The 14,218-nt window shown below is 42.6% G+C and overlaps 1 protein-coding gene across 2 annotated transcripts in view; it reads right to left on the bottom strand.

The window, feature by feature from the left end:
• The window catches only part of DZANK1 (double zinc ribbon and ankyrin repeat domains 1), a 69,308-nt gene that overhangs the window by 41,001 nt on the left and 14,089 nt on the right, over nt 1-14,218 (bottom strand). For both annotated transcript variants that reach the window (XM_082431679.1, XM_082431680.1), the window contains exons 5-8: nt 13,236-13,332; nt 12,142-12,260; nt 9,409-9,494; nt 4,969-5,086 (exon numbers count right to left, since the gene is read on the bottom strand). In XM_082431679.1, coding sequence (XP_082287805.1) covers nt 4,969-5,086; nt 9,409-9,494; nt 12,142-12,260; nt 13,236-13,332 — 420 coding nt within the window. The remainder of the gene's footprint in view (nt 1-4,968; nt 5,087-9,408; nt 9,495-12,141; nt 12,261-13,235; nt 13,333-14,218) is intronic.

The raw sequence follows: 14,218 nt of genomic DNA, 5'->3' as shown, positions 1-14,218 counted from the left end.
GGGAGTTCCAGAAGGTAGGTCATCTCTAGGGGGCTTGATAAACTCCTCCCACACCCTCAGTTGACTGGAGGATGTTCGCATGTGCAGCATTAGACCTAAGAGGGTCCAAGCCACCCACACATCCTTGGCTGCACATGAAGATACAAGACAGCTCAGCATAAAGTAAGAGCTGGGGCAGACCTGAAAACAGCCTGAAGTTTGAATGTTCCACCCAGCCCACAACAGATCCCTCAGCAGAGACTGGAAGCCTTGGAGGACCAAGGTGTTTGAGCACAACTTCTGGCCAACCTTCAGTTGAACTCTAAGCTATGCACACCCAGGGCTGATCCCAGGCTTAAAAATAAAACAAGGGGAAAACCCTGATACTAGTGGCTGAAAACTTCAGGGAAGACAGGCTTGAAAGAGTTAACCCAAGTAAGCAAACAAAAAAACCAAAACAACAACACAAGGAGAAAAAGTCAGAATCCAGACTTACTATACTATCTAAAATGTCCAAAGTTCAAGAAAAAATTGTGAGATGTGCAAAAAACAAGAAAGTGTGGCCAGTACTCAGGGGAAACAGTCAATAGAAATTGTCTCTGAGGGGAGGAAAAGAAGATATATTGGAGCAAAGCTTCTGTGTATTACTGGATTTAAGTTAAATTATTCTGAAATAGACTGTGAGAAATTAAGGAGTATGTTGTAATCCCGAGCGTTCTCTTAGAAAATAACTTTAAAAAAGAAAAGAACTTTTTAAAATAGTAAAAAAAAAGAAACAGGAAACATAGGAATGAAAATGGCATACTAAAAATTATTTATTTAACACAAAAGAAGGAAGCAAAAGAGGAACAGAGGAACAAAAAAGACGTGAGACAAATAGAAAACAAACAGCAAAACAGCATATGTAAATCCAACCATATCATTACAGACATTAAATGTGAATAGACAATAACACCACACTCAAAAGGCAGAGACTGTCAGATGGGATAAAAAAACGCGAGATATGCCCGACTAGAGACATGCCCTAGATTCAAAGATACAAATAGGTTGAAAATACAAGTATAGAAAAAGGTATATAATGGAAATAGTAAGGGTAAGAGAGCTAGAGTGACTGCATAAATATCAGGAAGAAAGGACTTTAAAAACAAGAAATAATCCTAGAGACAAAGAGAGACATTTTGTGATGATGAAAGGGTCAATAAATCAGGAAGACACAGCAATTATAAGTGTACATGAACATAACAACAAGTCCCCAGAATACATGGAGCGAAAACTGCGAGTCAGCCTTAAGATAAGGCTCTATCTATCACCTGACGACTCTAAGCCCCAACTTTTACCGGTGGACCACAGTGGCGTTTTGGAAGTCTAAGGATCAGCATCAACTCAGAGCTAGTATCTAGTAATCCCCCAAAGGTTTAGGCATTTCCTTTTCCTCAGGCACACGTCCCTCTGGAAAAGGCTTCAAGGATGACTTATGACATGTACTTGCAATGATGCAGGGTCCATCCTCAAGGACACCCAGCCGCCCTTCAGTTAGGGAGCTGTGGGTTTGCAAATCGACTTAAGTCTTGAAACTGGGTGACACCCTTGGATGTTCCACTGTGGTGGCTCAAGTCACATATTTGGCTACAAAATATGTGATTTTTTTTTCTGTTATATAAACCAAGCAAGACACTAGTAGGCTGCCCATCTGTTTCATTCTTAGGAAGACCACGATCAGATTCTGATTACTGATATGTCGCTGCAGCCTTTTACAGTAGATGTGCCCACCTTGTCTTTGGCAGTTAAGTGCTGCCACTTGACCTCTGGAATCCCGTTAGCTCCCTAAAATCAGGGAGCCCATCTCAAGAGTGGCATCGTGCCATGATCATGTCTGGCCTCCAAGGAAAGCAGCCATGGAACTTTTCAAGGATGCAGGTGCTCCTTTCACTAATATGTATTCCTCACTCTATGCCTTAGTGAAGGACGTGTCTTCTGGGCCTTCTTGTGAAATGCAGGTGAGAGTTGGGGGCACACAGGAGACACCTGACAAACCTACTCCAACATGATATCAGGAAAGACCTAGCATCGAGTCTCACTAACCATAGGCTACTACTGAGTCCAAGTTTTAGTCAGCCAACCCAAAAAGCAGCTGGAGCCACCACCAGCTTCATTAGCTAACATATTAAATCAATCCAGAATCTATAAAAGAGGCATGCATATCAGTGAATTTGGCCCAACTTAGTGTTATATTCTGCCCTCATTTAAAATCCACTCCCAGACTTGTCCCCCAAGATTCTGCCAATATACGTTAGCAAAACTGTGCTCTTCTTTTCACGTGTAAGCTTTTTGTCCTGGATCACAGAGTACACCTGTCCCTCTAGAGCAGCTGGGATTGGACCGTAGTCATGCTACAGGATGGCTACGGTGAGTCTTGATGAGAATACACACCCCCTTTCAAGGCCACTGCCCCAGGCGAGGTTATCACAGAGATTTCAAGGAAAGGAAGGCTAGCATCCTCAGACAGGAGGGCCAGCTCATCCACTGGCAGAGTAATTTAGGGAATCAAGAATGTGCGTTTCATCTGGGTCCAAGCCAACATCTCCATTCCCAGTTTCAGGATCCTGTTCTGTCCCAATACATACCCGAACTTTCACAAAAGAAATGTGGTGATAAAGTGAATTCAGCTTATGCTGTAACTCACCAACATATTCAACTTAAGTTTGTGTTTGCTTTCAGCAGCAAATCCCTGGAGCTACAAGAAATAGGTTCTTTTGGGGCTGCCACGGGAGCACTCTGGTTCTTGGATTATGAGTGAAAGGTCCTGAGCTTGTCGGTTTCTGTGATGCTCCCAGGTGCTCAGGAGAACTGTCCACACCACAGCCCTGGTATCATCACTGCTGCCACAACCGTCAAGTGCAGCAGCCACCTGGCCACCCAAGAGGCTTGCTTTAGGTGATGCTTCCTCACTACCAGACCCATGTGATAGCTTGATTTATTGTGATGCCACTTCATGCTATGAATTACTAGCATCCTGTTTCCCATGGGCAAGGAGCTCAGCACTGCTCCCGAGCAAAGGGAAGGACCAAACCACTTCCCAAACCCCTTCTTTGCAGGTCTAGTTCCTGGGGCCGCTCCTGGTACCAACTCTGTATCAGTCAAAGTCCAGTCAGGAGACAGAAACCTCAGGGTAATTTAAACAGGGAAAGTTTAATATAAATAGCTATTAACTAATAACAGAGGACTAACTACTAGCGGGTAAAGTGAACTCTAAAGGATACAGGACTACCCAGGATGGGGAGAGCCACTGCTGCTCCGGCTGAGGCAGAGGACCCGAAGAGGATCGAATCTGGAAGAGGCACTTACTGAACTGGGTGTGGCTGTCACCCACTGGATGGCAGAGAAGTTCACTGGGGTGACACAGACCAGAGCTGGCCCCAGAGCAGGCGGGATCCTGTGACACTCATGAGGACTCTCCCCCTGGGGAGCTGGCAGGACCTGCTGGGAAGCCACGTGCAGGCTGCTGATGAAACGTGCTGGGAAACTGCCCCCTGGGATGCCTGAGAGACTTTCTGGAAGCTGGCTGGGTACCCGTGGAGCCCACTGAGAAGCTGTTCATGAGATGCCATGCAGTTCACCGGGGTTCAGCACAACCAGGTGTCCTGCAGGTTAGCTGAGCACCGTCAGAGCACAGGGAGAGGGAAGCACAGCAGAAACAGGAAGAGGAGTCAAGACCATTCTCCTGCAGTGTCCCTCCCAGCAATGAGCCTCTACTGACGAAAGTTAACATCAAGCCAGCTGGCAACGGAGAAATCCACAAGGCAGGATGAAGAGGCACCCCTCTGCATGTCTCTAATGAGACCCTGAGTGTCTTGGGTCTGGGATCCTAGGAGTAGGATTGTCCCTTTGAGTACCAGAAACCCAGCTGAGAGCAGGACACAATAAGAACTAAATAGGTCAAATTACAAAGCTGTTTATACATTAGAGCAAGTTAATAAATATCATTTACAGGCAGTATAGATGTTGCAAATGTCATCATTTTGAATATTTATAATCCCTGATAACCTTTTCTCCCTGTAACAACAAAGAAAGTCTTGAAAATCTGTTTGCAGGCCAGTAAAAAATAACTTTGACATCGCACCAACGAATATAAGCAGGGAAAATTCAAACCAATGAGACCTGTTCATGTTTTATTTGCTGTACCATCTTTTACAAGGTGTTCAAAATATATCATGGAAGTAAACTGACTTCTACAGCATATCCATTTAGTATCTGGCCACTTGCTTAAATGCATAACTCAATCCTAAAACTCTGGACTTTGAATTTATTGAATAGTGACTTTTTCTCAGGGACTATCTTTTTTAAATGGTCATTTTCAGTCAACTTCACAGATCCTTTTATATCATTTTGTAAACCTTAGTCCAAAAAACCCCCAAAGTATCACGTGCATAAAAGATGAACACATTTTGGTGAAGGTTTTGATTTTTAGTAAGCCAAGTATGTTTTCTAACTAACTACAAACTTAATGGTAGGATAATATCAATTATTATCTACACTTAGCTAAAACTTTTAAATTTAGATATACTGATCAATCTATAGCTTATATAAACAGCTTCTTTGGACAGAATGAAGTATCCTATGGATATACAGACTTGTAGTTAGTACCCCTGGTCATTTATTTCTAGAATATATTTCCTTATTGTCCCCAGGTTATAAATAGAAATATCATATAAGTAGGAAACATGTATTTATCCATATGTGAATCATTGAAATAAAAAGATTTCAGTCTTTTTCTGAGCCTATGCTTCTTCAAGGCCACACAAAAGAAATGGCATTGCAAACAAGTTTTTCATTCCTAAGTAGGAGTCTGGATAGTACAAGATTCACTTGCCAGTAATTTTTTCAACAAGTATTTATGTTTGTGGTTCACGTGTGCCAGGTACTCTGCTCCTGCTGCAAACAAAGATCAGATAAACCAATGGAAGAAGATTTTACGATTCTGCTGCTCACCTGAGCTCCTTCTGGGGTTGGGAGACGACAGCCAAATATGGGCGGGACAGAAGAGCCACATTCTAGACAGTAGCGGGCAAAGGGGTCAGACGGGCGGGGCACAAGGCAGTGGGCACACCTGCAACAGAAGAGGGTCCTGACTGGCCATGTTCTGAGGAGTGTACATTGAGAAGTCAAGTGTCAATCTTGACAAGCATTCAAACGTTTTTTTGAATAAAATAAAACAGAAAGCAGAACACACTCAAAGCCTGTGGAACAAGTTCAAGATGGGAGATGCTTCTCTAGTCATTTTATTACAAAGTGGCCGTACAGCTGGGACCGATGGTGCCCTTCACCTGCAGGCCAGGCCCATCTCACTTCCCGGCCGCGGCAGCAGTTTATCAGCCGCCTTGACCCCAGTTCCCAAGTGGGGCCCCAGTCGTCCCATCACCTTGGATCTGGCGTGTGTGAGGGTGAGCTGTGGGAATTCCAGGAATGTCCACGCTGCACTTTGCTGACTCCCCACCTGAGCACTGAGCCCAGCCTCAGCGAGAGGTCCTCTGACCTGGCACTCTGGAGTCACTGTCAGTCAGGCCCTGCCTTTGTCTTCACTCACCTTGGGCGGAGTCCGAGGCTCTGCCCCAGCAACGTCTGGCCCCATTTCCTAGGCAGCTGGGTCCCATCCTTCAGCCCTCACCCACCTACCTGGTTCTGGATATCAGCCAAAGTGAAAGGACTCCAGGAACCGGGCTCCCCTGTGAATAACACTGCTGCTGCCAGGCATTTCCAGGCAGGTTGGGGCCCCGATCCTGTGACCTAACTGAACTGCTCAGCATCTATGACGTTTGCATACTGTGCTCTGGATGGCTTGGTTGCCTGCACCAGTCTCTACCACGGCCTCTCAACAATCACTAGCCTTTGTAGTTGAGTCCACTTGGGGAAAGGATAGTCTTTTCAACAATGGTGCTGGGCAAACCGGATAGTGACATGAAAAAGAATGAGGTTGGACTGATTGATACCTTATGCCATATACAAAAACGAATACAAAGACCTAAATGTAAGAGGTAAATTTATAAATCTCCCAGAAGGACACATAAGAAAAAAGCTTCATGACACTGGATTTGGCCATGATTTCTTGGATGTGATCCCGAAAGCACAGGCAACAAAAGAAATAGATAAATTGAACTTTATAAAAATTTGAATATCAAAAAATACTATCAAGACTGAAAAGACAACCTACAGATGGGAGAAAATATTTATAAATCATATATCTGATAAGGGATTAATATCCAAGATATATAAAATATTCTTGCAACTAACACCAAAAAACAAACAACCCAATTCAAAAATGGGCAAAGGACTTGAATAGACATTACTCCAAAGAAGATGCCCAACATCACTTGCCATTAGGGAAATGCAAATCGAAACCACAATGAAATACTACTTTACACCCGTCAGGATGACTATTAGAAAAACAGAAAATAAGTATTGGTGAGGATGTGGAGAAATTGAAACCCTTGAACATTTCTGGTGGGAAAGTAAAGTATGCAGCTGCTGCGGAAAGCAGTTTAGCAGTTCCTCAAAAAGTTAGACATAAAATTACCACATAATCCAAAAATTTCAGTCCTAGGTAAATACCCAAAAGAATTGAAACTAGGGACTCAAAGAGATGCCTGTACACCAATGTTTATAGCAGCATTATTCATAATAGTCAAAAGGCGGAAACAATTCAAATGTCTATCAACAGATGAATGGATAAATAAAATGCAGTATATATATATACAATGGAATGTTTTTTACCTTTAATATGGAATGAAATTCTGATACATGCTACAACATGGATGAACCTTGAAAATATTATGCTAGTGAAATAAGACACAAAAGGTTAAATATTGTCTGATTCCACTTACATGAGGTTACTAGAACAGGCAAATTCATAGAAACAGAAAATATAACAGAGATTACCAGGTGCTGGAGGGATAGGGGGACGGGGAGTTATTGTTTAATGGGAGCTGAGTACTGTTTGGGATGATGAAAAAGTTCTGGAAATAGACGGTGGTGATGGTGGCCCAACACTGTGAATGTACTTAACGCACTGAATTGTACACTTAAAAATTGTTAAAGTGGTAAATTTTATTTATGTATATTTTGCCACAATAGAAGTATAAAGGACTGTAAAAAATAATTGATTATTTCAAATAAAAGTAGTAATGTATTGTGGGGTTCATAATATTTGTAGAAGTAAAATAAATGACCACAAGAGCACAAAGGCTGTAGTTATCCGGTTATTGGAAGTATACTGTCATAAGGTTCTTAGGCTATAAATGAAGTGGCATGATACTACTTGAAGACAGATTGTAATAAGTTAAAAATGTGTGCTATAAACCCTAAAGCAACCACTAAGAAGAAAACTTATAGCTAATAAGCCAACAAAGGATACAAAATAAAATAAAATCATAAAACATACCCAATTAATCCAAAAGTAAGCCAAAAAAAGGGGGGGAGGCAACAAAGAATAGATAAGACAAACAGAAAACAAATAGCATGACAGCTGACAAATTCAAACATACCAATAATCAGAATAAATATAAATACTCTCAACAGCCCAACTAAAGTGCAGAGATTGTTAGCTTTTTTAAAAGCAAGACCTGATTATATATGCTGCTTAAAAGAAACCAGCTTTAAATAGAGAAACACAAATAGGTTAAAAATAAAAGGATGAAAAAAGATACGTCACACAAATACTAATCAAAAGAAAGCAGTAATGGCTATTTTAATATCAGACAAATTTGATTTCTGAGTAAAAAATATTATCAGGGTTAAAAAAGGTTATTTCAGGGGGGAGGAGGGATAAATTGGGAGATTGGGATTGACATATACCGACTACTATTATTTAAAATATATACCTAATAAGAACCTACTGTATAGCACAGGGAACTCTACTCAATACTCTGTAATGACCTGTTTGGGAATAGAATCCAAAAAAGAGTGGATATATGTATATGTATAACTGATTCACTTTGCTGTACAGCAGAAACTAACACAACATTGTAAATCAACTCTACTCCAATAAAAATTAATTTTTTTTAAAAAAGGTATTCTGTAATGATAAAGGGGTAAATTCAGCAACAGGACATAAGATTCCAAGAGGTTTATATATTTAATAATAGAGCTTCAAAGTACATAAAGCAAGAGCTGACAGAAATACAAGGACAAGTAGACAAATTCATAATTATAGTCACAGATTTCAGCATAATTTTCTCAATAATTGATAAAACAATAGACAAAATCAGTAAAGATAGAGAAGACTTAAATAATACAACATTGTATTAGTTTCAGGGGTACAACATAATGATTCAGTAATTGTATATACTGCAAAATGATCACCACAACGTCTAGTTAACATCCGTCACCATACATAGTTACAGAATGTTTTTTCTTGTGTTGAGAACTTCTTAGATCTACCCGCTTAGCAGCTTTCAAATATGCAACACAGTATCATGAACTATCATCACCATGCTGTACGTTCCATCCCCAGGACTTATTTATTTTACAACTGAAAGTGTGTGCCTTTTGGCCACCTTCACCTATTTCACCCACCCTCCCAACCCCCAGGGAGATGCAAATTAAAACCACAACTACCACCTCATTAGAATGGCCAAAAATAAAAATAAAAGTGTTAGTGAAAATGTAGGGAGACTGGAACTCTCCTACATCATACACTACTGGTGGGAATGTAGAATGGTACAACCTCTTAGGAAAACAGTTTGACAGTTTTCTTAAAAAGTTAAACATATGCCTACCATATGACCCAGCCATTCCACGCCTAGCTATTTACCTCAGGGAAATGAAAGTATATATGCACAGGACAACTTGTATACACATGTTCATAGCAGCTTTATCTGTAACGGCCCCAAACTGAAAACAACCTAGATGTACATCAATAGGAAATAGGATAAACTGTGATGTATCCATACAATGGAATACTACTCAGCATTAAAAAGAAATAAACATCTGATGCATGCAACAACATGGGTGAACCTCAAAGTAAATTAGGTGGAGTGAAAGAAGCCTGGCAAAGGAGTAAATACCGAATCATTCCATTTATATACGGAATCAAATGCAAACTAAGCTGCAGTGACAGGAAGCATACCAACAGTTGCCTGGAGATAGGGAGGGACACTTGGGAGGATTTCAAAAGGGTGCGATGTCGGACAGTTTTGGAGGTGATGGATTTGTTCATTTTCTTGATTGTGGTGACAGTTTCAAGATTATATGTATATGTCAATTGTACTCTTTAAGTGCAGTTTATTGTATGTCATTTGAACCTTTAAATATTGTAAAAATTTAATAAAAAACAGTTGGGGCAAATACCACTGTTATGTCCCATCGTCAAATTCTTTTTGACCACACTGTGCCTTAGCAGGACTTAAGAAACAGTAAAGAGAATGCAGTACTTACTTGAGAAAGTCTGTCTCCCTTTGAATCCTCATGATCTCTGTGCTTGTCAAACTCTTCTGGCCAGTTATATGTGCAAAACCAGGGAACTAAAATTAAGAATATGTATAAAATCATGCTACAGTACAGTAAAATTACATTAAGAGTTCATTTCAGTGCTTTGTCCTACCATATCCAGCAGCCATCTTTTAAAAACCATGATGGGGAAAGTCTTAAGTAATTATGAATTATTAAGTAATAATTTTAATTAAAAAATTAAAGTGATGTTCATCATCAGACACGTATATTTCATTAAAAACAAGAGTTTACAAGAAAAGAGATCTGAATTACCATCAGACAGACCAGATTTCAGAATTTAGAAACCCAAGTGAGCATCCATATTTCTCAAAGATTAAATCCCTAGGAAAAGGACTCACCTGAGAGAACAGTCATCTGCTGTTATCCAGAAACATTTAACTCACTTAGATATATTTTAATTTGAGCATCATCTTTGTACCAGGCACTGTATTTGATGCAGGGTTGGGGGACAAAGATAAACATTACATAGTCCCTGCCCTCAAGGAGCTGAACTGGTGTACATACAAAGTACTGAAACACATGGGCTCAGTGTCATAACACATCTGTGTTGAGTCCCACGAGAACCTGGGGAGGTTATGATCCCATTCACCTGCTCGGGGAGAAGGGCTCCCCGGGGCTGTAATGTCTGAGCTGGGCCTGGGAAAGTAAAGAACAGTTTGTTAAGTAGACAGAAGGACAAAGGGAATTCCAAGTAGAGGAAACCCACGTGTGAAGACACAGGCAGGGCAGTGATGGCCCATCCTGGTTGTTGGATATGGTCCAGGGGTCGGAGTGGCAGGGGAAGGGAACAGAAAGGATGGCTGGGGGAGAGAAGCTAACACTTACGGAGGGTCTGAGAGTAGGAAAATGTGCCTGGCACATTTCACAGTGACCTCCTAAGGTCAATAGGCAACATTATCCCCATTTTATTTTATTTTTGTAACATTTTCTTCTGATATAATTTCCAACATAGAGAAAAGGTGCAGGGATAGTACAACTAACCCCTTTGTTCGTGTTGACATCTTGCCCCAGGTGCTCCATTCTCTCTCGGAAGCATGAGAATAACCTGCAGTCATGACTCCCCTCCTCCCCCCACAAACACTACAGCATTTCCCAAGAACGGGGCGTCCTCCTACACAACAGTGCAAACATCAAAACCAGAAAAGTCAGCGGTGATACAATACTAGCATCTAATCCACATATCTTTGTTCACATTCCGTTAGTCGTGCCGGCAATGGCCTTCCCAGCTATAATTTCCTCCCGGACTAGGGTCCAGTTCAGTATCACACTTTGCTCTTAGTGGTCATGTCTTTTCTGTCTCCCTTAATCTGGAATCTCTCCTCAGTCTCTCTTTATCTTTCGTGATCTTCATTCGTAGAACCTCCCACAATTTGGTTTTGTCTGATGTTTCTCATGATTGGAGTGAGTCATGCATTTTGGCACAAATGCCAGAGAAATACCAAGTCCTTCTCATATTAGGAGGTGCATATAATCCCCACTTTATTTTATTATTATTATTATTTTGTTTTGCCATGTGGCATATAGGATCTTAGTTCCCCGACCAGGGCTGGAACCCATGTCCCCTGCATTGGAAGCGTGGAGTCTTAACCACTGGACCGCCAGGGAAGTTCCCTATAATCCCCATTTTTGATGAGGCTGAGTCTCAGAAAGTCTGAGTCACTTGCGTGGGGTCACATCCTCAGGCCTATCTGACCCCAGTAGGCTCCCTACCAACCACAATGCCTGTGGGCCGAGCTCAGGATGCCAGACTTGACGCTGCAGACAATGGGAAGCACCCTGGGGTTTTCAGTTGCCTTTTGTGTCAGATCTAACACGGCCAAGACCAGAAGTCGCAAAGTGGCGGTCTGTTGGCCAAATTTGGTCTGCCATTGACTGAGTTTCACCTGGCCCATACATACTGGTCCCCACAGTGCATCAAAATTTAATTTGATTGTGGGACTTCCCTGGTGGCGCAGTGGTTGGGAATCCACCTGCCAATGCAGGGGACACGAATTCGAGCCCCGGTCCGGGAAGATCCCACATGCCGCGGAGCAACTAAGCCCATGCGCAACTACAGAGCCTGCACTCTAGAGCCCGGGAGCCACAACTACTGAGCCCATGTGCCACAACTACTGAAGCCCACACGCCTAGAGCCTGTGCTCCTCAACAAGAGAAGCCAAGGCAATAAGAAGCCCGCGCACAGCAAGGAAGAGTAGCCCCCGCTCGATACAACTAGAGAAAGCCCGCACACAGCAACGAAGACCCAAGGCAGCCAAAAATATATAAATAAAAAATAAAATTAAAAAAAAAGAAAAAAGGGCTTCCCTGGTGGCGCAGTGGTTAAGAACCTGCCTGCCAACGCAGGGGACACGGGTTCGAGCCCTGGTCTGGGAAGATCCCACATGCTGTGGAGCAACTAAGCCCGTGCGCCACAACTACTGAAGCCTGTGTGCCTAGAGCCCATGCTCCGCAACAAGAGAAGCCACTGCAATGAGAAGTCCATGCACCGCAACAAAGAGTAGCTCCTGCTCGCCACAACTAGAGAAAGCCCACGCGCAGCAACAAAGACCCAACACAGCCAAAAATAAATAAATTAGTTCATTAAAAAAAAACTAAAAAAAAAACCAAAAAAAACCACAGTAGGCATTTAGTACCCTGAAGATTGTCTTTAGAAGTTACCTGGGGCTGCTGGGTAGCTGGTCGAGAGCCTGATTCTTCACGGAAAGCTGGGGTTTCCCGTGGGCTTTCTGAGAACCGAAGATCTTTCAAAGTTTTAGGGTCAGTTCTTTCACCCACGTCTACAATTATATCAAAAACGTCATTCTGTGAATATCTATAATTATATATGCATTCATGCAACTGTGTCTTCATAGTTAGGAACCTTTTAATAAGGGACCACTGTTGTCACATTCTTTCTCTAAAGTAGAGTTATACAAAGAAGCTCCCACTCAGTTAAATTAATAGCAATAAAGAAAAGAATTAGCCCAGACTGAGAAAATTAAAATCTGCCCTGCAACATTCCACAACATTCCACACCAGGCTGGGAAAATGGATAAATCCAGTTGCAAGGTTAGCAGGAAACATCATGTGTCCCAAGGACACACTGCAGCTGTAACATGTCGTAACAGCCCCCACTTTGAGTGACTACTGTTTCTTACTTGCCAAGAAACCTTGTTCTCTAAAATCAGATTATCAGAAACTTTGCTGTTTGAAATCTTATCAGTAAGAATGAAACATCCAACTCTTGCCTGGAGGACCCAAGTCACTTTGACATAGAGAAGCAGCTTCAATTTCCAACCCTGGTGCAGAGCTTCAGAGAAAGGTTTCTGAACACAACATTCCACATTTATCTTTGTTGTTTCCAAGGTAACAGAACCCTGGTCCCCTTCTCGGGTCCATACCTCATGGTGACCATTTCACACCGAGCCCTGCTTTGCTTGAGTCTGTCAAAACTCTTCTTTCATTTAAATTTCATCCAAACTCCACCCTTCCCCCTATAACTGTAGTCTGTGCTTTGGTTGATGAGATCCCATGGTTCCTCTGGTGTGTGGTCTCCCACGTTGCAATGAATCGATAAATCTGACTCTGCTGGACAGCTGGACTGTCCCTCATGGTCTTAAGCTGTTGGCTAGGACAGCATTAAAAGTCAAATTATAGCTTACTTTATTGTTCTGGTGTTTCTTATCCAACCCTTCTGCAGACAAGAACACAAGCACTAAACCTGTTTGGTGGTTTAGAATATTAAATCTTATCTTCGTCCTGTCACATCATACCTGGAAACTTTCCAAGGTTAACATTCCAACCCAGTTTATTTTCAACATTCTTATATTTCTTCCTCCCTTTTGATTCAACAAATCCATTTTTCAGTTCCTAGGAGGGAAGAGATTGCGTATCAATCCCTTGATTCTGCCCATTTAGATATGAAAATGAAAAGTTCCATGGTAGAGACAATGACATAGCCTGCACTTCTCACTGGAAAGGGTTTACAGTCATTTTCACAAAGTGACCTCTGTCTCACCTTTCCCTGGAAACACACAGCTTTGAACCTGGGCTGCTTGGCGGGCAGCGTGTCTGCTTGGGAAGCCCCACCAGGTTGAGTGGCCAAGACCAGAAGCAGGTGGCTGCATATACAGGCAGGATGTCACCATCATGGGAGTCAGAGTAATAACAGAGGGACCACCAGACCCAGGGGGGCAAAGACAGGTTGGGTCAGGCCAAGACAGTAGTTCTGCCCACTACCTGCCCACACATGGCCCTGAAACATAAACACGCTTCTCTCTGGACTTCCTTCTCCTTGGGCTCAGTCCCTCGTGCTTGGCTGAAGCCTGAGCGCCTGCTGCTACACGTGGGTTCAGCCCCTGCCCAGTGTAGACCCCTGACCACACGTGGGCCCTACACGACACCTGCACCCACTGCTCTGCTCCCACAGCCTCCCCTCTGGCCTCTGGTCAATCATTAGACTGAAGGGACTCCCAAAAAACTTCCCGTCACCCCCAGCGAGACCTCCGTGACTGAGACGTTTTGGTTGGTTGCCTTGCCATGCGCTGGCGCATCCTCTGACCCTGGGATCTAGCTCACTGACGCCCAGAACCCAAACGTCCTTTCAAGACGGGTCTAGTTCATTCTCCAAAGAGATGAGGCTTTGTAGCTATTTGGCAATAAAGGTTTCAATGTAATTGAAGGCCATGCCCACTGAGGGCTTCTACTAGTCTGATGCATCTAGTCAACAAACATACACCCTCTGCCCTCTCCTACC

This window comes from Balaenoptera physalus (assembly GCF_965194825.1).
Source record: "Balaenoptera physalus genome assembly, chromosome: 16".
Classification (NCBI taxonomy): domain Eukaryota; kingdom Metazoa; phylum Chordata; class Mammalia; order Artiodactyla; family Balaenopteridae; genus Balaenoptera; species Balaenoptera physalus.
Note: the sequence above shows the minus strand (reverse complement) of the source record. Positions and strands in the feature narration are given on the sequence as shown.